General features: G+C 41.4%; 1 protein-coding gene across 38 annotated transcripts in view; it reads left to right on the forward strand.

The window, feature by feature from the left end:
- The window catches only part of LOC117775846 (regulating synaptic membrane exocytosis protein 1-like), an 89,666-nt gene extending 72,825 nt beyond the window's left edge, over nt 1-16,841 (forward strand). For 21 of the 38 annotated variants that reach the window (XM_034609338.1, XM_034609354.1, XM_034609355.1 and 18 more), the window contains 11 exons: nt 3,854-3,919; nt 6,453-6,562; nt 7,152-7,270; nt 8,976-9,136; nt 9,280-9,494; nt 10,213-10,245; nt 11,354-11,516; nt 12,260-12,372; nt 12,565-12,666; nt 12,978-13,117; nt 14,387-16,841. In XM_034609338.1, coding sequence (XP_034465229.1) covers nt 3,854-3,919; nt 6,453-6,562; nt 7,152-7,270; nt 8,976-9,136; nt 9,280-9,494; nt 10,213-10,245; nt 11,354-11,516; nt 12,260-12,372; nt 12,565-12,666; nt 12,978-13,117; nt 14,387-14,605 — 1,441 coding nt within the window. In that variant the 3' untranslated portion in view covers nt 14,606-16,841. Of the gene's footprint in view, nt 1-3,442; nt 3,498-3,851; nt 3,920-6,452; nt 6,563-7,151; nt 7,271-8,975; nt 9,137-9,279; nt 9,495-10,212; nt 10,246-11,353; nt 11,517-12,259; nt 12,373-12,564; nt 12,667-12,977; nt 13,118-14,386 lie in introns of all 38 variants that reach the window. The other 17 variants (XM_034609352.1, XM_034609358.1, XM_034609359.1 and 14 more) reach the window with 4 other exon arrangements.
- The last annotated feature ends 7,459 nt before the right edge of the window (nt 16,842-24,300 follow it).

Here is a 24,300-nt window from a genome sequence, read left to right on the forward strand (position 1 = left end):
TATAAGGAAACAAGAAAGATATTTTAATACTGTGATATATCACCAATATATCCCACGTTTTTTTTTTTTTTTTGCAATTATCTGTAATGAATGAAAACACATTCTCTGATACCTGATTGAAATCCTCTTGGTTCAGTTGGGTCCTTTGGGGCTCAGGCAGATGTCAAGCTCTACCTTGTTTTTGCAGCAAACACTAATCTCTTTACAGAGTTCTGACATTTTTGTGAATAGCTGGTTGTGCGTTTGCATCTTTTCCCACTCTCTCTACTCTGATTAAAGTGCAGTGTGTGACTTTATCTTGTATCATGAAAAAGGCAAATTTTACCAAATTTTGTTCAGAAGAAATGTGGCAGGTTTTCTCATTTTTAGGTGCCGTCAAAGAAACAGTGAAAAACTTTGGGAAACTTGCTGGAATGATCACACCTCCCTCATGTCTGTCAGATGAATGCATTCACCAAGCACTTTATATGGAATACATGTCACTCACTTAATCATGTCATTAGCCAATAAGGCAATAATGTGCCAGCAGCAATGCAGTGTGTAAAATCTTATAGATGCAGAAAAACATTCACTGAGCAACAGGTCTGTGGACGGAACAAAGTCACTGCACAAGTAAACTCAGAAAACATCTTCATCAATTTGACGACACATGCGCTGCAAAAAGTCAAACCATGATGAAGTTGTTTTCTTAATGTGCACAATTTTTTTCTAGTAATTTGCAGTGAGGTGTGCTCTCTTGGCCACCGTTCTATTCAAGCTGATCAAACGCCCATTCTGCATCAAGCGAGATAACTACAGGCTTATCATTTACTTTATGTTTAGCAAACACTATATTAAATAATCTCCAGGTATTAAAAAAAGAAAAGCTGTTAGTTTAGAAGACTGGGAGGTCTATACGCCAAAAAATCTGAATCGTCCCTCCATTTCTTAAGTAGCAGACAAATATTGGCCTCGTAAAAAGATTGTGGAAATATCTTATGAGATATTGAATGTTTAATCATTCTGAAAAGCAAAGGGGCATGAAGTCACTGTAGGACTTCTGCACTGAACCCATCTGGACCTGCAGTCTTGGAAATTAATTCATTGCCTCTTTAATTTCACGAGCAGTAAAATTAGAATCAAGTTTAGCAGAATCACTTATTTTGGGTAATTCAACAGAATCCAGTAATTTCTCGATATGCTCATCTGATGCATTACAGTTAGAAGTTTAAACCTTTGTATAGAGCTCTCTAAAGTATTCATTTCTATCACGAGGATTAGTTCAAGTTTCCCCAGTGGAAGACTTGAGTTCAAGGATGGACCTACTTGCCTGTGCAACTGCCTAGACAACAATCGCCTGGCTTGTCAATTAATTAAAAATGTATTTTTGTCTCAGCTTTTTTAATTATTTGCTTATTATCTGATCACTCAGGGTTATGTTATATTCACTCTTCCATTTCGTGATGTAATGTATGTAGATCTTTCATGGACAGAGAGGAATAGTATGTCTTCTCTGCTTCAGAGAGCCACACCTTATTTCAGCGAAGCTTCATACGGGAACATTTTCCCTCTTACCACAGCCTTAAAAGATTCCCATAAGATAGAATGTGAATCAGCAGCATAATCTTTGTCAAAACATCATCCATGGCTGCCTTTATATAATTGTTAAAATGACAGTGATTGCAGTAATAAAGGATTAAATTGCCAAGAATTTTTTTTTTGGGTAAAGACCAATTAAATGATGTGTTAAGAGGACTGTGATCAGAGATTAAGATTCCCTGATATTTAGTTTGTAATAGATTTGAAATGAGTTTAGAGTGAATAACAAAACAACCAGATATATGTTTTGTGCACATATGAGAAAAATATTCTTCATCAGTTGGGGGGGGCGTGAAGAAAGGCGATCAAGGTGGGATCTGGATAACAATTATAGTCACTCCCTATAATTAAGTTAGTAGAGTTCAGATCAGGTAATCAATTGAAAAAAAAGGCAGGGTCATCAATATTAGGACCATAAATACAGGACAAGATAATATTATTAATGCTTCCTGAGACGATCAAATATCTACAAGAAGGGTAAGTATTTAGAAGAGATAATTGAAATGGTATGTTTCTGAAACAAAACAGCAACCTCCTGCATCAAGATTCACTCGTGTCTGATTGCCTTTTCCAAACCTCGTCTTCGGTCCCATCAAAACCAAAAAGGAGCCCAACATTCTGACTCCAATAGTACCTTTGGGATGTGGTAGAACAGGGGAAAGGCAGTTTGACTGTGCAGCTGACACATCAGTGATATGAAATGATTAGATGCAGGCATGTCAACATGGAGCAGAACCACAAAGTTTCCACCATCTTGTGGAATCAATGATGCAAAGAACCGTGAGCAAAGAGAGGGACTACTCAGTATCAGTGTGGTGTTCTAAATAAAGCGCTTGGTGACTGTATTCAGTTACAGTCGGGACACTGTTGGCTTAGTTTGGCATGAAAATTGGAAACAAGATATAAAGGCTATCCTGGCTCTGAACAAAGGTAGATTTTCAAACACTATAACATGTTAATGAATGAGTTTTTCGAGGTGCTAGGAGGCACATTTTGTTCCCTGAAACAAAGCCAGGTTAGCTGTTTATTCCTATTTCAAGTCTTCATGCTAGGCTATGCTAATGTGTCTTGGCTGTATATTCACATTTGATATACAGGTATGATTGATATCAATCCTCTCTAACTCTCAGCAAGAAATCTCACAGGTATTTCTCCCAAAATGATTTCCTTTTTTCGTTTGCTTTGAACTCGCTTATAACTGAAATCTTAATTTCCTTGAAGCCAATAGTGGTTGGGTTTGCACTGCGAGGTTTCACTTTAGTTAAACAAATACAAGATAGAATCATGAGCTATTTGTGGCACAGTTGAGCTCCGTGTTGAGCTGGACACAGTGAGAGTGAGTGTAACATACAAGGTAGAACTTGTCATATATTAAAAATCACATAGTTCTTCCACAGACACAGACAAGTTCTACTTTGTTTCATTATGTGTCACTCACATTGTGTAAAGGGTTGTTTGTGTGGCTTTTACTTTGTGGTTGCTGCTTTTCTGGTCTATAGTTTGATGCCAAGAGTTTTAGCTCCAGGTTTTGGTTGTGGTGGTTGTTGTAGTCTTGTCTTGTTGCTTTTCTTCCTCCTTCCTTCATGGTTTTAGTGCTCAGTTTGTGCTCTTGTGAACTCATGGTAGTTTATTCTGGTTGTGATGTGAAATCTTGCCTTGCTGCGTTCGCTTCCTGCAGTCTGTCCACATTTTCCTTTTGTTCAGGGAATCTGCATCTGCAGTGTCTGTGTGTTCGTCTTTTATCAAGGCTTAGTACTCCACTTCTGTGTGTGTGTGTGTGTGTGTGTGTGTGTGTGTGTGTGTGTGTGTGTGTGTGGTGATGCACATATTATCTTTGTCATTTTCATGTCCATGAAGAATGGAGAATATGGATGCTACTTCCTACTCAAGAGACTTTAATTCAGCTCAGTACAATGAAGAGCTACACACATACTCAACGTGCACATGTCTGTACACACACACACACACACACACACACACACACACACACACACACACACACACACACACACACACACACACACACACACACAGGCTTGCTTACAGATGAAGCACGGTTATGTGACACCTCTTATTCATAACACCATGATGCCATGCATCACAGCATATTTCCTGTTTTCCAGATTATAAACTTATAAGTCCAATGCCACCCCCCCACAGCCCCAACAGCCCCAGATTCTTCTAACACTAAATGATTTATCATCTATCATGCTCTCCATCCATCCATCTTTTTTCTGTCTTATATTGCTCCCTTTGCCCATCCACCATCCTCCAGACAGCCTCGGACCCTGGAAACACCTGAATGTCAGACTCATGGCAGGAAGCTCTCTGGCAGTGGCAGGTAAGACATGTACTGCAGGCTCAGCACATGTCAAATGGTAGGAGGTCACTGAGACTAAATGAATATGTTCCTGCCATGATCTTTTGCCCTCGTCTTGTAAATGAAACCTAAACATTAACTATATGAATCAGTAGTATTGCTTTTAAATAGGTTTATGGACCTTTAGTGCTCAGCTTAATATATACACTCAATTTATGGTCATCAGTGTAGGTGACAGCGATGACATGTTTCATTTTAGTTATAACATTTGTCGGATATCTCCTCTGCCACTTCATGGTCACATGACTGCACATTAATGTGTAGAGGGGAGCTGAAGCTAGCATCCACTGACAGAAGAAGTAACAACAAAAGAAAACAGTTCAATTACCCATTTTTACAGGTCTGGTTTAAATTAATTGTTTCTGCTCTTATGTAATTTATAAAAAATATTGATTATTGAATGAATTATTTTGTTAATAATATTCAATGATTTATATAGTTTTTATTTGACATTTTGAATTAGAATTAACGTTTAAAGATTGATATGAGGGATAACATGGGTCAAAAGGACTATTTTGCATGAATAGGATTACAGGTATGCCTAGAGGCTTGCCCCTTGGTGTGCCTTGGGCAGGAATGGTTTGAAAACCCCTGCTGTAGCTTATATAAATGGATATGGAGCAGACATCCCAATATGGTTTTTCAAGAGCCCCATGTGCTCTATGTAAGCATATAGAAATTCTTATGTGATGTGTCAACTTTTATCCTAAAATACCAGGGTTTTTCCTGCATAGAGAATTGCGAGGCGGCCGCCTCCGTCTCAGAAAGACGCTACCAGACATATTCATCTATACGGCAATGGAGAAACATTAATGAACAATAGGCATTGGATCATTTATCATCATTAATAAACACCAACAAACAAGGTTATATAGTTTTTAAACAGTACATTGTGATCGAGACTATTGCGTCTGGTAGCATCTTTCTGCTGTAGCTGTGTGCGGTCCCGCGAGGTCCATGCTATTCTTGGCAGGCAGAACTTGGCACTACACCCCCCCCTGACGCCTCAGTACCACCCCCACATATTTTTCAGCCAGGAAAAACCCTGAATACTATATGTAATTATACAACAGTTTTTCCAAACATGTTCTATAATATGGGCTTAAAATAGTTAATATGCTTTTTAGATTATTCATTTATTTAGATTCTTGTTTTTTCCTCTCGTCCAATCTTCCTCCACCCCATTGTCCGTCCTTCTCTTCTTCTTGCATGCTGCTGCTCACACATGTCGTTGCTTGGCTCTGGGTTTGTATGAAACACACGTGACTGCACACGTGTGTATGTGTACCAGAATTAAGCCCACTTCCATATTAAGGGGCCCCAGAGGAAAGAAGGGCCCACTTCAGCCCCTTGGTAAGGAGCTTCTCCTTGAATGAGTGCCCTAACCATTGTAACCCACAAACAGGGAGATCCCCTGTCATTTGGATTGTGCTCTCTCACTCCCATAGTACCTCCTTCAGTTTGTGTACGAGTGTCTCTCTGTGACCTGTCTTTACCACAATAGAGCCTCTGATGCTGCTTTCCTGTGTTTGAGTATTTACTGTACAGTGAAAGTGTTGCGTGGACGTTGAAAGGTCATTGTTTATCAGTGTAATCAGCGGATGTGTGAGTCTTAACTATTTGGTGTCAAGTTCCCGTTTCGTATATATTGGTCTGTCTCAAAACTTGTCCGTCAATATCTGGAACAACATTCACGGGGTTATTTGTAAAACACATTTACAAGTAATTATTAATTACAACATAATTAATTGATTTGCTCCAGTTCATTCTCTTGCCATATGTGAGTATAATGGAGTCAATAGCCTATGCAATGGGAAACATTTCAAACTTACCATAACAATGCCATTGCCCTAGTTTAATATATGTTAATATATAAAATATTGAGGAACATGCAGCTGCTCTAATTGGAACTACACCGACTAATTATAGGTTTATTCCCAGTTAAATAGATAGTGAAGGATTTATGAATAACCCCTGTTCTCAGGTCTTGTGTGAGAATGGATTGAATGTGTATCAAACTTGTTGGATTGGTGCTTTAAAGGCTTTCACCTCTTCTGTGTTCTTCACTGTTTTAAACTTGATTTGCGGCTCTTTCTGGCAACAGGGTCCCCAACTTTGAAACCCTAAAGCTTTCACTCTGCTTCACTTTGTGAATATGTTGTTTCCACTGACTGTTCACCCAAATACCGCTGCTGTTTTTTCATTTCCATGACTGATGCTTCTTATGCAACTTTTGATGTTATTCCTCTGAAGATAAAAATATGAAATGTTCCCACAGATGAACTTGTGAAACTGACCAGCGGTGCAGGAGTACACCCCCTGGACGACAGACATGTTGACCTTAATATAATTTTCTCTCCTTTTTTCTTCCCATTCTTTTCTTCCCTGTTTTTTTTCTTTCTTCTTCTCTCTCCTCTTCAACCCTCTTTTCTCCCTCCCACTTTTTTTTTGTGTTATTCTCCGTCTGCTTCTCTATCATATTATTTTTCGTTAGGGGCCACCTCCAAGGTGGTGCGTCTCTTTCCTCCTCAGTGACGTCCTCCTCAGCCCGCAGAGTGAGGCAGCTCCCACAGCTTCCCCCCAAGAGCAACACTGCAGAACAAGGTATGGGCATATACAGGGTGTGTCTGACTTACTGAGTCCTGCTCGAACAAGTCTGGAGACGGATGAATAATATAATCAGTTTCCACCATGATGATCTAGTGAGTAAGACACCAAATCCTTGGCTAGAGGCAAAGTTACTTGGAACCCATAAAGAAATCCCAGGTGCTGACTGACATTGACAGATACAGTGTCATCAGACATTTTCAGTGTTTTCTTTGCCTTTTCTTAATTATGACAAACTCGAATGCCCATGTCTTTTGACTACACATGATTTATAATATGAAGCAAAAACAAACAACATATCGTGGCTTCAGAAATCCTATTTCATGGCTGCGAAAAGGCTAGAGGAAAGTTATTGGTTATCTTTTCCATCGCTCTGTACGTTGTCAGTGTTTGCCTGTGTTAAAGGAAGCAAGAGGGTAACCAACCAGAGGAGACGGTCTGATCAGTGGATGCCACTGGACTCTTGTGCCCAAACATAAAGACTTTCATAATAGGAATGTTTCCACCATTTATGATTCAGGCTGGTGAAATCATGTAATGGGGGTATCTTGTGTGTGTGTGTGTGTGTGTGTGTGTGTGTGTGCAGCCCTGGTAGCAGAGGAGCGTGTCCGTCAGCTCCAGATGAGGGTTCATTCCAACCGGGTGTCAGCTGCTTCCACCTCCAGCCAACAGGACCTGGACAGAGCTCTCAAGAACAAACGGGAGGTGGGCCGTAACTTTTTTCTGATGTCATTTTGCCCAGACAGTTCCCCTTAAAACAAACTCATCAGCAGAGCAGAGCGTTCCACCCAGAAAGAAAGAGGCATAATGCTGCTGAGGTGCATCGCAGCAAATTGCATTGACTGCGCAAGGAAGTAATAAATTACATTACAATATTGGTGAAGACCACTCAGAAAAATGAATGGGTTCCAACTGGGCAGTCACTCAAGAAAGCACCTACTGCAACACCTCGAATACAGAAGTGTATAATCCATACTGGCCGGTCGTCCAATCCCTAACTTACAGAAAGCTGACAGTTTAATGGTGATGTCCTGACTTTCACACATGTCTACATGCCATCAGCAGAACTTTTCAATATACCTTGTGGCAGTGCTGTCTTTGTGATGCATTACACTGTCCTCCATGTGACTGAATGTGAAATGAATTCAATCTGAGGGGATAGATCATCAGCTCAAACCGACTCAAACGGCTAAAAGTGGCAGCTAATTCTTTGATATGGAAGAAGAGGTGTAGAAAGTTATAACAGGCAAGACATGACATGATTTATATATTTCATATATATACCTTCATATATTTTTTATAAAATGTAAATGGTTAAAAACAACCTTTGAACACATTTAAATGTTTTTTTAATGTTAACACTAAGAGTGTTGCTATTTTAGAGTGGAAAGAGTGTTTGAATTAACATTTTTATCGTGTGATGAAGGGAACTCTACCACACTATTGCAATTACAACCTTATTCATTTACATATATGTTACAATCTGCATGTAAGTTATTGAACAGCCCTCACAGAAGCATGTAGCATTCACAACCAGGATACAGTGTTATCCTAATAAACTAATACCTACACACCAGTGTCCCACAGACCTTCTCTCACAACAGAAGATTTGGCATTGCAGCAAAATCACATAGGTTTAAACAAATGAGCCGTGATGGTGAGTCAGCATGCTCAACACCAGGGCCCTGCAACCAGCACAGAAAGGGCAGATATTATCCACTTCACATTTCCTGCCATGATGAATATGTGGAGACATACCTTTATCAGTTTGGTTGTTCAATGACTGGATATAATCTTATCAAAGATTCAAACTGAAACAAAGTGAAGTGAAGACACCCATGAGCATGTGCTGGGCTTAAAACTTTAAGCAAATACGAAGCATTAAAAACATTAAATTTTACTTTTTTGCAATAAGGAAATTACAGTCATGCAAACAAAGATCTCTCTCTCTCTCTTATTGTGCTCAATCGGCATTTGTTTGGTTTTGTAGCATCATCAAAGGACAGAGTCCAGTGGATCAGAGTTGGTGCTTCAGAAAAGAGATGGTCCGCTGTTCAAATTAAAGCATAATCTGGTTTTATTCCCAGCAAGTTGCATCTCCATTATTGGGGAGGTACTAGTGTACAATGGGTGTAGCAGAGCGCCTCACTGTGTGCTGCTTCTTAAACCAGGTTAAGGAGAGCAGTGAGATAATATGCACATTTGTGGGAACCTCAACGTGGTGTGGACCCTGACTGTCTCAAGGGGAGCAGTGAGACAGTGCAGTTGCCCTGAGAGATGCTGAAAGGCTGTCATCGGTGTTAAAATACTGATTAGTCCAGCATTCAAATATGCATCTTCTTGACGTATCAACACCTTCCTGGTGGATCGATAACAACTGATGGATTTGTATGATGTGTGTTTCCTGCAGCTCTACAAGGATCAGAGGAGGAGCAGTGAAAACGTTTCCCATAAGTCCTCAGACAGTGATGTCAGCGACGTGTCAGCCATCTCTCGAACCAGCAGTGCCTCTCGCATCAGTAGCACCAGCTACATGTCCATCCAGTCAGAGAGACCCCGGGGACGCTTCAGGTACACGCTCACACACGCGCCCGCAAACACACACAGTTCATTCTCACTGAGTGTTTACCTTTCAGTCGTGGTGTTATTAAGTCATCTGAAAGCTTGATTTTGAATGACATTGTGTGATTGTTTGTACAAATCACAACGATCAGCCGGGCCATTCGTGCAACGGGCGGCCACATGATGAAGAGCACCAGTGTGAGTGGTGAGATCTACGGCATGGACCACGCCGATGGCAGCCAATCAGACACCGCGCTGGGGAGCCTTGGGAGCGGGATCAAGAAGCGGCGCTCGAGCCTGAGCCAACGTGTTGTTGCCATCCTACCATCCAGACGCAGCCGGAGTACCTCGCAAATCAGCCAGACAGGTCAGAGAGCAGGCCGACCGAAACCATCGCACAAACCCACCGTACCCTCAGAAGTAAAGTAACACGAGCAGAGTCCGACTAACTCTCACTAATGAAAAAGAGAGTAAAGAGTAACAGCAGCTGATGGAGAAGCAGTGTTTCTCTAGTTGAAGTGTGTTTAACCTCTGAGCACACACAGCCTCACTAAATGCTGGAGCTGGTGTGGTCAGATGTGGGCTCTTTTCCTCCTGGAACCACACCCACAGCACTGATGTCACACTGCACCGACACACACTGGTACACGTCACTGCAGTGACTTTTGTTACACACATGTAAGTTACACACATGGAGATAAATCTTAACTGCTGTTAAGTTGATTAGCAATTAGCTTATTATTAATATAATAGATATAAAGTTTGCAAATGAACATTATCAGCAGAATGTGAATAAGAGCAGACAGTGTGATTTGTATCAAGAAAGCAAAATCACTATGGAAACAAATAATTAGTATATTTCTAATAAAATAAACCTGTTTAATGTCAGTAAGAACATAGGAAATCCTTTTCCCTAATCATTGCTAATAATTTCTAATCAAGTATGACCACACACACAGATGTACAAGAACCACTATGTCCGTATCATTGTACCAGATTTATAGGTGTATCCAGTGTTTCTGTTTCTGATGTTTTGTTGTTTATGGGCTTTGTTGTTGTTGTTGTTGTTGTGTGTGTTATTTCAGAAGCGGCGGGTAAGGCGCCGGACAGACAGAAAGGTAAAGCAATAGTTAGACAGATGGACAGTTTGAAAAGTGAGCAGACAGACACTGTAAGACAGGGCAAAGAGTAAAGGAAAACACTTTATCTCAGGGGACGCTCATGAGGACTTTGAAGTCCATTGTAGATGCATAATAATCTATGATATTATACGAGAGGAAAAACATTTGCAGGGTTCAATAATGTTAATAGCAGCTGTTAAATGTTAATTCTCTGATGATTTTGAAGTTGCATTGAGAAAAGGAATAAGAAAGAATAAGTTGATTTATAAAGGGAGACCAGTGCAAACTAAATAGACCAAACTCAGGCAGACATGGTCAGAGAGAGGGAGAATGAGTGAAAGGAAAAGTTGAGGAGTAGCTTTGTTAGACAGACGAGGGTCCTCAGCACCTCCAGCCCCCGGCACGCTTCCTACCTCCATCCACTCCCACCACCACCATCATGTTTGAAGGCTGGTTCAGTTCTACAAGACGCCTGGTTGTGTCAGAAAACTTTATTTTTTCCAAAACAAAACTTTTACTTATTTCCTTAACAAAATTCAACAAAATGAATGTAAATACAATTTGTGTTTATTCCAACAGCAGCCGGCTTTTAAAAAGAGCTGAACTCTTCCTTCATGGTTGGACGCACACTGTATGATTTCTTCAGTCCTCTGAGTTTTACCTTTACACCCTCATTGCTAAACAATAAAGTAACAAGTAGACTGAGATGTTTTCTTTTCATTCAGATTCTCCTCCAGTGACCTCACCACCTCAATTTTCTAACTTCCTCCTAAAAATTCCCCATTCCAAAAAATGTTTGATCATCTCTCCAAGCCCTCTCCTAGCAACATGAAGATGTGCATGTACTGGCTGCGTACAACAATGCATTTTGTTCATCATATTTTCTAAAGGTGTTGGTGAGGTCACCACGAGACATTGATTTGCATGGGATGACCTGCATAAAAATAAATCTCACTCTTTAGTTATCAGGCTTGTCAAAGTAGCAACCTTGAATTTATAGTAAATATATGGGTGGGTATGACCTGAGATGCCTGATAACTGATAACAGCATTGGTTTAAATGTGACAAATACCAGAGGCTCAACACCTCTTGTCTGTGTCTGAAGCGTCGGCAGGTAAGAAGGTGGCCAAGGCCGGCAGCAGCAGCTTCAAGAGGAGTGAGGAGTACGGCATTCCGGTGGAGTTTCCGCGCGCAGGGTCGGTCATGAACCGGCAGGCCAGCAGAGAGTCGACTGATGGCAGCATGAACAGCTACAGCTCTGAGGGGAAGTACGTGAGCACTAAAACCAAGCCTATCCACAGAATATAACTTATCCCGTCATGGGACGTTTATAATCATCGTGCTGTACAATTGATGTTATACCGAACACAATATAGACTCTTCCATCTTTCAGAGGATACAATCTGACTCAATCTTAACAAGGTGGTACCGACTGTACTGCAAACATATGTGGTTTGTCTCATACTGGCTTGTCAAGTAACAGCCGAGGGAGTAAGAGCATGCATCATCAGGAGGCAGGTTTCCTAAGGTGTCACAAAATGTAAAACTAGACCATCATGCACATTGCACTTGCATAAAGTAGAATTCACATGAGACAGATTGAAAAGGATTTGTAAAAAAAAGTTGCAGAGGCTTGTAGTCCATAATAAGACAAACTCCACAAACACTGAATCCTACATTTCCCATAATGCAACCAAAAGTATATTTTTGTGCTTCTTGTCTAGCAAAGCTGCTTTAAACCTCCATGCCCCCGATTGAAAAAACAGACATTTGTACATTTTTTACATGGATGTCAAATCCATCTACAGATAAAGAACACGAGTCGTATTAAAAACGTTCATCACAGATTATTTTGTCGTCTTCCAAGGTCAGGAATAAAGTCTGAAACTCTGTCCCGACCCCTCAGCATTAACAAAGAAAATATTCTGATGATGAAACATTGTGGTCACCATGATGGACAAAGGTAAAGTGTGGGAATGACTTTCCTCTGGTGTGTGTCTCTGTGTGTCAGTCTGATCTTCTCAGGGATGCGTTTGGGTGCCGACAGTCAGTTCAGTGACTTCCTGGACGGTTTAGGCCCCGGTCAGCTAGTGGGCCGGCAAACACTGGCAACGCCTGCCATGGGTGAGTGACAGCCATGGACAGCTCAACAAATATTATATATTATTATGTATATTATAAAAGGGAATTACCATTCCTTGTGTGTGCTGCTTTTTTCAAACAGTTTAAACATAGTTTTATCTGGGTTTTTTTAAATGTTTGCATTTGTCAGTTCTAAACTTGTATTAACACTCTGTATGGCTCCTGTATATTCAGGTGATGTCCAGATTGGTTTGATGGATAAGAAAGGCCAGCTGGAAGTGGAGGTGATCAGGGCACGAGGCCTTACCCCCAAACCAGGCTCCAAATCCCTCCCAGGTAACACACACACACACACACACACACACACACACACACACACACACACACACACACACACACATTCAAATCTGAAAACATTTAACCAAACAATAAAAAGTCAAATTGAGCAACATGAAGTCACAAGATACCGCTGTTTGTACATGTACAACCCAACAAACTTTCTTCCTCTTCTCCCTCAATCTTCCTCTTCCTCAAAACTTTCTACTCTCCCTCTTCTCCTTTATATCCCTTCTTGACCTCGTACTTTTCATTCATCCTCCCTCTTTCTCTCAATTTCTTCCCTCGTCACCCCACCCCTCCATTCCCAGCTCCCTACGTGAAGGTGTACTTGCTGGATAATGGAACTTGTAAAGCCAAAAAGAAAACCAAGATTGCACGAAAGACCCTGGAGCCTCTCTACCAGCAGCCACTGCTCTTTGATGAGAGTCCACAGGGCAAGGTGCTCCAGGTAATGTTCTGTGTGTGGGTGGTTTTGTGGATGTGTGTAAAATAACATTACACTTTTAAGACAAGTATTTAATGATTAAGTCCATGCAATAAACATATTACCATTAGCATAGCTCTGCGCTCTGGGACTTGAGATCAGGCTTGGATTTGTTTAGGATTGGACGAGGATTTGGGGAGATGTATATTTATATCACCCTAAATCATTCATACTGTTACTCTGAAATAAGAATGAAGACCTCTTAGACAGTATTTCTACTCTGCACTAGTTTGCCTTCAAATTCACCAAATCCCTTTGATTGCAATGACTGAGCCCAGTGAGACCTGATTTGGCTTCTTCTCAAATTACTCAAGACTGGCTTTGACCTGTCCTGTCATGTATTTAAGAGTTGAGCCTTCAAATGACACTTGACTTACTGTATCTCAAATGATTTTCCACTTGTGTCCATCAACGTCTCATCTCAAGTGACGTGTGTCAGGGGTGAGGTGAGCAGGAGGACCCAAATGCAGGAGATGGGTTGAGGTGAAAAACCAGAAGTCTTTTAATTCAGACCAAGCACAAGGCAAAAGTACTTACAGCACAAACAGGGTCCAAAAAGCCAAGTCCAAAATAATGAATACATTGACAAACATGATGAAAACCAAAAGTTGGCACATACAGCAGATAGAGAAACAAGAGGACAAGGAAACATGATGAACCAGGGAAAGACGAACAAAATGACAAAGACAAAGGGAAGCACAGAGACTTATATACACAGGGAGGCTGCAGGGATTCTTGAACACAGGTGAAACAAACTAGGAACAGGTGCTGACATATATATATATATATATATATATATAAAACAGGAAACAGAACTCAGAGTAGAACAACCAAACACAAGAAGACCAAGGAAGATGTCCAGTCTTTAAAAACATGGAAGTTGTATTTGTTGCAACAATTTAAGACTTGACTTGTCCCGAATGATAATTCAAAATAATTGGCCAGATTACTTGAAATACTTCAGACTTGACTTTGACTCATCTGGAATGACTCTAATGTTACAGAGCTGTTTTGAAAAAAAAATTTGGGTTTGAAGAGCAGCACAGATTTCAATGAGAACTGATGAAATGGTCCAGGACCAGGGGCTGGGGGGTGAGGGGCTCTCTTTCTCTCTCGCCTAATGGTGCGAAAATGTGCGTTTGATGTGAACGCAGCATAAGAGCTATGCTGCTGCCAGTGATTTGTTAAGAGGGTATTGATTTGTTTATCCTTCTCTACCTTTCCCTTCTCCAGGTGATAGTATGGGGCGACTACGGACGATTGGACCACAAATGTTTCATGGGTGTAGCACAGATCCTATTGGAGGAGCTGGACCTTTCAAGCACGGTGATTGGCTGGTACAAACTGTTTCCGCCATCTTCTTTGGTGGACCCTACATTAGCTCCACTAACGCGACTGGCATCTCAGACGTCATTAGACAGCTCAGGACCGCCGCCAGGCATTCGGTCCTAGTGACCGGATAGCGACTGCAACCCCCCCAATATCCCTTAAATGACAAAATAATGGACCACAGCTACTGGACCACAGCTGAGCCGAGGGCGAAGATCCCACTCAAGAACAACAACAACGCCCTCGGTCAACCAGTGAAAAGCCAGACGGAGAGACAGGGAATGAGAGAGCGAGAAAGAGAGAGAGGGAGAGACAGAACTAGCCAATCAAAGCTTAGCTGGAGTCTGACAATCACGTCTCACACCTTCCCTCTTCCTCCTCCGTACACCTTTTTGTTTCTAAAGCTTAGCTTTCTTTGTTTCCTCCTGACTCGCAGCAGTAGAGATTCTGTCCAACATTCTTCACTTCTCTCTACTGTTCCTTTCTTTTGTTTGTTTCTTCTCACTGTTTTTGGGCAGCCCCTATCAGAGCACTCGACCCAAGGAGAGTCCTCCACCCAGTAGCGCCCCAGCCAATCAGAGTAGAGCGTACTGAATGGTCCAAACAGTGTGTGGGAGCTAGTAAGTAGCAAAATGATGCAGCTGTACTGTTACCATAGTAACAGTGTTGTTGTAGATGAACACGCGGGGCAACGGTTTGGCACGGTTTGGTGACCCCTTCAGGTGAGGGGGGGCCTACACGTGCACATTCTTAGCCTTGTTGTGAGATATGATGAAAGCAAGCACAAGAAACGCTTGAGTCCTTTATTCTGAGAAACAGAAAGTTTCACTCTTTGTCCAAACAAAGAAGAAAGAAAAAAGAGGCCAAATTAACTATTTGCTTTTTTAACTTTAAATTTTTTTGGAATCATTTTTGACGTCTTTGTTTTGCCTAGAGTTCAGATTGGTACCATAAGGTGCAGACTCCCTCAGTGTACGTGTATGTTTGGTTTTCGAGCAATGATGTGCCAAAGGCCGACAACAAAGGTCAGGTCACATTCGCCCGATCACCCCTCACCCAGTCCTCACCCAGTCCTCCCCCCCACCCCGTCTCTCCCCCTTCCTAAACCCTCACACTCCCCCTGTAGGAGGGAGCAGCATGACTCGGGGATGCCCCGCCCCCGGCCCCAAGCTGCATGCACGTTTCTTTCGTTCTGTTTGTTTCGTTATTTTGTTTTGTTCTCTATACTTTTTTTGTAAAATCGAAAACGAGACAAATTAAACGAACAGTTCTCAAAAAACAAAAACAGAAAAAAGACTAGACTATGTGTGTTAGTTCCACATACTTTTAGGCCAGCTTGTATGTTGCATGTTCTTGTACAGTTTGCTCGTACTGAATATGAATACAAACCGAGAAAAGCCAAGCCATCCCCGCCCCCTCGCAGGAGCGGACCAATGAGGGGTGGGGGGGTCAACTCCACCCAGGCCACGCCTACCACTCTGGGTCTAAATATCCATATTCGGAAGTCTCCAGAAAACAAATGATTCTGTTTGAGTTTTTCTTTGAACCCTTTGAACAACAGTGCTGTTCTGTAGTACTGAGCATACTCGAGCCCCTGGTGTATCTGAGGATATGAGTAGACGTCTAAACTGTAGTTTACGACAGCCGGGGCTAGAGACAGAGATAGAGAATGTGTGTATAACAGCTAAATGTATATGAAGTATCATTATGAGTTTGACAGAAATGATAAAGATATAGATATATGAATATAAAAAGAGTGTATTTGACTGTACACCCAACACACACAGACATGCACACCTTGTACATACAAATCAGGATGAGCGGCTTGAGTTGAAGATATGAACAAACAAAACAACGCTGACACACAAACATTCCTGGTCTTGTTGAGGGGAGTTTGCGTCCCGTTGATGCGCTCGAGCTGCTGAGCGGCTCCGAGCCACAAGGGAGCGCTGATAAGCCTTTATTTTTGTCCCAGTTGAAAGAAAAATAAGCAGAACCAATTAGAACAAAGTTTACTTTCTCTTCCTCAAATGCCCCTTCCCTGTTTATTACTATTGGTTTGGACTGGACTTCTAAAACCAATGAGAGATGTGGTTTTGCAGACATATTTTGCGGATGTTTCTGTTGAAACCCTTGGCGGTGTGGCCGACTGCCTTTTCCTTTGTCAGTATTACTCCAGGGATACTGATTGTTTACAGCCCACGGCTCCCCACTCCCAAACCATGATTCTAGACGAAAGGCGAAGTATTCACTGCAACAGTTCTTGTTTGTATAACAGATGTGGCTCTACTGATGTGTATGTTTTATATTCAAGAGTTCATTTTTATTATTTACAAATAAAAGACTGTGTGGAAGAAGATCATGGCTTTTTCAAACGGAGTGGTCTCGAGTTATTGTGAATCACTGTCAATGTTTTTGCCATCGTTTAAAAAATGAACTTGCTACTTCCCAGGTGTTTCCGTGGATCCACTGAAGGACCGAAGGTAAGAGAGGTAAGAAAGTTCCACGTAAATGTGATGGGCTCAGTAACCACTCACTTATCATTCAGTTGAGCTGTTAGTCAGGTTAGTTGCTGTAAGTAAAGAGCGCAGGCATAAAAGTTCAAACCCTGTCACGGAGAAAGGAAACAATGTTAAAGTTATAGGAGTAATATCACAGAGTTAACTGGAAGGACAGAGCATCCAGGTTTTTTTTTTTTCATTTATATTTTATTTTTAGCATTTTATGTTGATACGTCATGGTGAGTAATTCCTGTGACTGGTTGTATGAAATGTATTTGATTATTCTCTGAAAGTGAAAACTACTTTTTATTACTGACTCCAGATGATAGTCAGCACCTCGTCTTTTGCAGCTAAATTTAGTCCTTACCCATATTTACAGTTTCCATTTGACTTTGGACTTATCCTTGTCCTCATCCCAGGCTTTTACTGCCATCTTGTGGTGTAACTAGGGATCACTTGTTTTAATAACACCTTAACTGCAGGGAGATGCTCGGTCTATTCCCCTCAGTTCAACAAACCTTTTGAGCAGAACATTGTCTAGCTGTCATCTGGGACTCACGCCTTATTTAAGAAACTGAAGCAGAGTTCATAATACTGATAATGACAATAAAAAACTTTATTGTACTGCACTTTTCTTACATAATGATACAGAGTGCTTTAAAAAACAGACGACTGATCGTGTAGGTAAAGCCAACTGGAAGATGTAATTCAAGCATATTTGTATGACATGTAGATCAATTGGTTTATAAAGAAAGAAAGACAGAAAGAAAGAAAGAAAGAAAGAAAGGAAGAAAGAAAGAACATGATAACCCTGACAAAAATGGTTGAGAATACAGCATGAAACTTTAAAAATGGTGCAAAGACAAGTGTTTTACAGTCCTTTCGGGATTCTAAGCTTTTGGGTTCTTACCATTTTAAACTACAGTACCCAGAGTTGTGATCTACAAGTAGAAATAGTCAAAGGGAGAACAAATGAAGTGCAATGTCCTGTAAAACGTTGTCATTTAAAGAACTACTGTTTTAAAATAGTGTAGTAGCATCATATTCTGCAAATTCATGTGCCATGAGGTTTACTGCCTCATTCCACTCTATTTATATTTTGTTCTACTATAGCCTTTACACACACACACACACACACACACACACACACACACACACACATAGAGAGAGAGAGAGAGAGTTTAGTTCAGGTTCAACATCAACATTGTGAAGAGGAGTCACCACGTAGCCAGGTGAAAAACAAACAACACACACACACACACACACGATACATAAAACTTATAATGTAAATCAGATACTAAAGCCGGGCTCATATGAAATGCCTTGTGCATCAAGGGACATAATAACATGTCGCTCTGTGCAGCCAGCCTACATCATCAGTGACATGTTAAGCTCTTTAGCGCCGTCTTGTGGTGAGCGGACTGAACTGAATGAATTTATACAAACCAATGGATTTTTTTGATTTCTTTCTCGTTCACTATTTCAACATATTGTTGTGTTTAGAAATGATTTAGAGAGAAAGACAGTGAATCAACAATTAAATTGTAAATTTTAGCGGTAAATAATAAGTATAATAAAGTAAGAAAATAAGTGTTTCTCCTCAACTTAACCAGCACGAGAAAGAGCTAAATGACACCTTCAGTACACAACGATATTTACTGACTTCAGTGTTTTTACTAACATGAATATGATCATATTCATTCATGTTTCCCCACTAAAAGGACCAGTACTCATATATTTGGGTAAATTAAAATGCCTGACAACTCCTTTGTTCTGTGACTTTTAACGCCCCATTCATTTGAAGTCTTTTTTTTCATTTCAGGCTTTTAATGTCCTTTGAATCCAATGCTGATTTTTTTCATAAATGCACCAGCAAACAACTAAAACCACCTCCATTCGTGACTCAGTTCACAGATCAGAGTGAGAATGAATGAGACGATCTGTGTCTCATACCGTAACTCCTCATTTCTTATTTAATCCATCAGGAGCATTGTATTGATACCTAATGAAACATGAGATGTGAAGAGGTCTGTGTCGCCCACCTCTGAGACGATGAAGGTTCCTCCATACCAGTCTGGAAATAAAATATAAAATAAATAGATGCTTAGGATAAAGAGTGTCCCACAAAGATGTTTCAAAATAATTCTTGTCCACATTTACAAGAACTCATTGGCTTTCTATTTAGCAAATTGTCACATTTAATGACACTAAAGCCTCACAACCACATTTCAGTAGCTGAATTGTAAAACCTTCCTCACTGCTCGACTGTCACTTGATAGATCTTCACAGAACTTTGTAAAAAATATTAAATGCCAAAGCCATAATCCTGTGAGGTCGTTTCACTCAAGCGGACATGGGAGACTTGTGTTGTTGGTGTTTTTCTGTGTCTATGTCTATGTCTCCCTCTGCCAAGATTTCTAAATTCTCTGCTCGAACCTTCAGAAAATCAACTTCAGAATATTGCGTCATGTTTGACTAATACTCACATGGTCACATGTTCTTTTCTTCCCATAATATGATCAGAGTTGGTTGGATTTCACATGTTCTTATAGCAGGTTTGTAATACTCTAGTGTTCAGTAATGAACCATGGCGCTTTTTGCATACTTTTTATTACCAGAACAAATTAATAATTACACAGTGAGATGTGTCTTATTACTTCTTTTCCTGCCTGCGTGTCAAAACCAAGTTATAACTTATACTAAACAGAAGACTGCAGACTGGCTTTTTTCAAACAGATTTATAAAATCTTTGGGTTTCAGTGTTTTATTCACTTCCTTGAAACCTCTCGCTAAATGTTATCAAAATGTATTTTAATGTCCAAATGCTCAAGAGCAGACGTCTCTTCATCGTCTCTGCAGATCAATGTTTCAGAGGTTTTCTTTCACAGAGGGAAACAATTCATTCATTCAGCATTTGTCCTGAAAGAAAACATCATATATTTTTTTATTTGTACGTGATAGTAACATGTTGACAGTCATCATTGTCTCAGACAGACAGACAAATACACAGATGTGTGTGTACTTGTACTCATATATTTGCGAGGACCATTTTGAGCAAAGACCTTGCAGAGTGAGGACATTTTTGTAAAGTCGTCACTTTTTCAATGGGTAGTTTGAGGGTTAAGACTTTTAGGGGTTAGAGCATTTAGTTTAGATGGTTAGGGAATGGAATATACCTATGAGTGTCTACGACTAAGATAGAATGTGTGTGTGTGTGTGTGTGTGTGTGTGTGTGTGTGTGTGTGTGTGTGTGTGTGTGTGTCTGTCTGTCTGTGTCTGTCTGTCTGTGTGTGTGTGTGTGTGTGTGTGTGTGTGTGTGTGTGTGCGTGTGTGTGCGTGTGTGTGTGCGTGTGTGCGTGTGTGTGCGTGTGTGTGTGTGTGTGTTAGACACAGAAGGGTGTCATGTCACAATAGATTTGTTATGTTCTCTCTCGGTGTTAATGGTTTGAAAGGCCTCCCAGTTTCAGCGCTTCAGAGCACATTAGGAGCTCACTGCACTCATTACCGCACTATTCCCCCGCACCGGCCCGCACCGCCCGCACTGCCGCTTAATCCAATTAGAGGGCGGAGCTTTTTTTGGAGGGGGTTTATTCTATTGATATTAATTAAAGATACATAATCTATCACTAAGATTTGTGAGGCTCACACTTCCAAAGGTAGAAGTGGATTTACTCCATCACCGATCACTGCTGCTGGACTGATACTCTAGACAGAGTCGATCACCCGGACAATGTTTAATATTAGACTCCTTTAGACTAATAGAACTGGATAATGGATAAAGCTAAATTATAAAATGATGATGAATAATAATAACTTTCTTCGGCGACTAAACACCCAGCATAGAGAAGCTGAGTACATTTAAAAACAGGATTTATTTCATTCCATTAGACAACAGAGATTCCTATAGCGCATAGGACTCTCTCTCTCTCTCTCGCTCTCTCTCTCTCTCTCTCTCTCTCTCTCTCTCTCTGTGTGTGTGTGTGTGTGTGTGTGTGTGTGTGTGTGTGTGTGTGTGTGTGTGTGTGTGTGTGTGTGTGTGTGTGTGTGGTGTGTGGTGTCGGGATTGGTGGGTTTTAGTTTCATTTTTTAAACACAAAGAATCTTACCAATGCAAATTGTATTATTGTTAAGAATTATTTTCAACAATTAATCAGATCAATTCATCTTGAATATGGGCTTTATTAATAATATCAATTCTTATATATTTTTTCTAACGAATTTTACCCCTACTCCTTATATCTCATCTTCGTCCAATAAAGACAAACTCTTCTTTATTTCTCCTCTGAGTTTGTGTGAACATTTCTGTTCATTTTGCCTGTTACACTTTGAATCATCCCCATCACTTCATCTCCAACCTAAACCTGTTTTTGCGCTCCGGTCCTCAGGGGCCCCTCTCTACGGTTCCCTCCGCTCTTACACTCACTGTACTTGGGCACTAGGGGGAGCTAGAGTCCGCGTTTGGAGATGTGAATGACCTCGTGGCTACAACCACTGCGGCTGCACATTCTGACGGACTTTGGACGACGTGTTATTTCACTGATAATTAGATTAAATTATTATACCACTTCAAAACAAGACAGTTTTTTACAGAGGTGTCCCTCCACTGGCCCCCGGTCGACTTCAGTGAGTCCAGCTGATGTCCCCTGAACAAAGGTGAGAGAAGGTCACACAACCTGAGCACATTTTAAATTAAGTTTGCATCTTATTTGTTGCTTTATATGTGGCTGTATTTAAAGTCAATTATACGCTTATTTATATTTCTCAAATGTGAATCAAACATCTGGATTTAAGAATAACTCCAATACTTGCAATTGATTCAGACATTTTGCCACAGATGTTTTCAGGTTTACATACAGCAGTCAAAGCCTAAATCATGGGTAAGATGATGTGTTGAAGTACAACACAGGCCCCAGCAGACCACTATATACTGTCACGTCTCCTGACTTTATCGATCCTCACAGCTATATATAACCTCCCCTCACAACACAAGGAAAAAATACTGAGACTGTCCCAGGAGCACCATTCTCCTCCCGTCATTCATCTTCATCACAACCCGTTTAGTGAAAAATTAACAAGGACTTAACCAGACGAACCATAAACACGTCCGTGCGTTAACCTATGGATGGATGGATGGATGGATGGAACAGTGTTGTGGTGGTGGTGGAGGGCTGGGGAGATGAACCTGCTAGGGCCCTCCAGGGGGCCTTTTTTTGGGGGGGGGGGGGGGGGTCCCAAATTCAGAGTTTTTTTTATTTTACACCTCTGTCAGCCACTTATGTCAAAGTTGAAATTCCCTTGTTCCTGCTGTGATTCTCACACCGTGTCCAGAAATAATCATCACGCTCACACAAAGTAACGGAGCTCTCATGGCATCTATACATGTGACTGAAGATCTGTCGTCCCATCGTACACAGGAGGGAGGTGGCACTGGGGATGGAGGGGTGTGTGGGAGGGAGGGGTGGTGGTGGTGATAATTTGGTATATAGCCGTGTAATCCCGCCTGATTTCATCTAATACCCCCGGTCCGACGCAACGGCGTGCGCGCACATCCCCCGATGTGATAATAGCGCGTTGTGAAATCCAGCCAGCTCCAGTTCAACTAAAGCTTTCGGGATGGAAGGATGGTGGTGGTGGAGCTGGGGGACGGTGTGTGTGTGTGTGTGTGTGTGTGTGTGTGTGTGTGTGTGTGTGTGTGTGTGTGTGTGTGTGTGTGCGCGCGCGCGCGCTCTGTATAGGCTTCAGGGGTGCAGGGGGGGGACTACCAGTGCCATAAATTCATCCGCAAAAAAAGCCAGGGACTGATTTAAGAAGGATTTGGAGATAACCCCCATCGGAAATAAACGCATGAAAACCGAAAACATAGAAAGCTATATTTCTTTTTTAAAGCTCTGGACGTGTTTTACCCGATTTGTTTGTCCAAAACATAAAAAATCTCTTATTGTTTTGTTGTTTCAACCACAAAAAAATTAAGAATTCCTTAAGTAACAAAAGCTGCAGAATAGCAGAACCAACGGGAGAAGTTAAAGGCCAAACAATGAACAATACACATGTATTAATAACAGTGGGATCACTTTGAATCCTTTTGCCTATTTATCAAATTACATCAAACTAAAAATCATGCCGTTTCAGGCAGGTAAAAATGTTTTTTTAAATTCTCCCACTGATGAGTTAAATCCACCGGCAAATATCCGCGCATAAATAATTCTGGAGTTGATTATACTCGGTGGATGTTTTGCTTATGATGATTACAGGCGAGAGAGCACATCCTTTCATTGAAAAAAACCAGAACATGACGGTCAGGGCCTCTTCCAGCTCAGGTTGAACATATTTGATGGAGCATTTTAATTCTGACTCTGTGAATAACGACGGTAATGTCAGTTTGCGCGGAGCGTCTTTTACGCACCGGTTTGGGGGAATTATGACAAAAGCGAGGATAGAGACAGGGATAAATTAAAGGTGTGTGTATATGTGTGTGAGTGTGTGTGAGTGTGTGTGTGCGCGCGCGATTGGGGGGCTGATTTATCTCAGGAGCCCCCCCGGTCATTTCCATATATTAAAATGCGCCGCCAGTCACTCAATTTCCCCGGAGCTGTCGTGCGTGTAGGGAAGGCGCGCACGTGACCACCGGCGGTCTGATGCCCTGTGGTCCCTCCGCTCCTTTCACGCTCCTTACAAAGCCGAAATTCCCCCGGTTTTATGAACCATTATCAAAGTGCGCCGCTGTCCATTCACTCGCTGCGTGTAAGTGCCGAGTATATGGGCTGATCAAAGTTGTAGGCGCCTTAACAAGCGAGTAAAAGTGCTGAATACTGGAAATAAAGTTAAAGATGGCGGAGTGTGGCCTACATATGGAGCAGAATATATACACTGTGATATCATACCTGAGTGCGGCCTGTGGCTCCACATTCACTTCTGCAGACCTCCCCCAATTCCTGCGTTCTCAAGATTAAGAAATAAAAGATTAAATGTGGACACACACACACACACACACACACACACACACACACACACACACACACACACACACACACTGCTGAACCTCCACATTAAACATGTACCCTGACTGATTTATGATGGAACCGGCGACGCGCTGCCATTTACATATAGAGATTCCCCTGCGCGCTCCCCGAGTCCGAGCAGCTCTACGGGCTTTGATCAATGTCCTGCCTTGACTTGGAGTGTGTGTGTGTGTGAGTATGTGTGTGTGTGTATATGTTGGGAGGGATGGATGGGGTGGGTTGTATAAAGTCGTAGAAGGAGGAGGAGGAGGAGGTACGGAGAGGAGGAGATGGGAGGAAAAGAAAAGGGGAGAAAACA

Source organism: Hippoglossus hippoglossus, chromosome 15 (genome assembly GCF_009819705.1).
Source record: "Hippoglossus hippoglossus isolate fHipHip1 chromosome 15, fHipHip1.pri, whole genome shotgun sequence".
Lineage (NCBI taxonomy): Eukaryota > Metazoa > Chordata > Actinopteri > Pleuronectiformes > Pleuronectidae > Hippoglossus > Hippoglossus hippoglossus.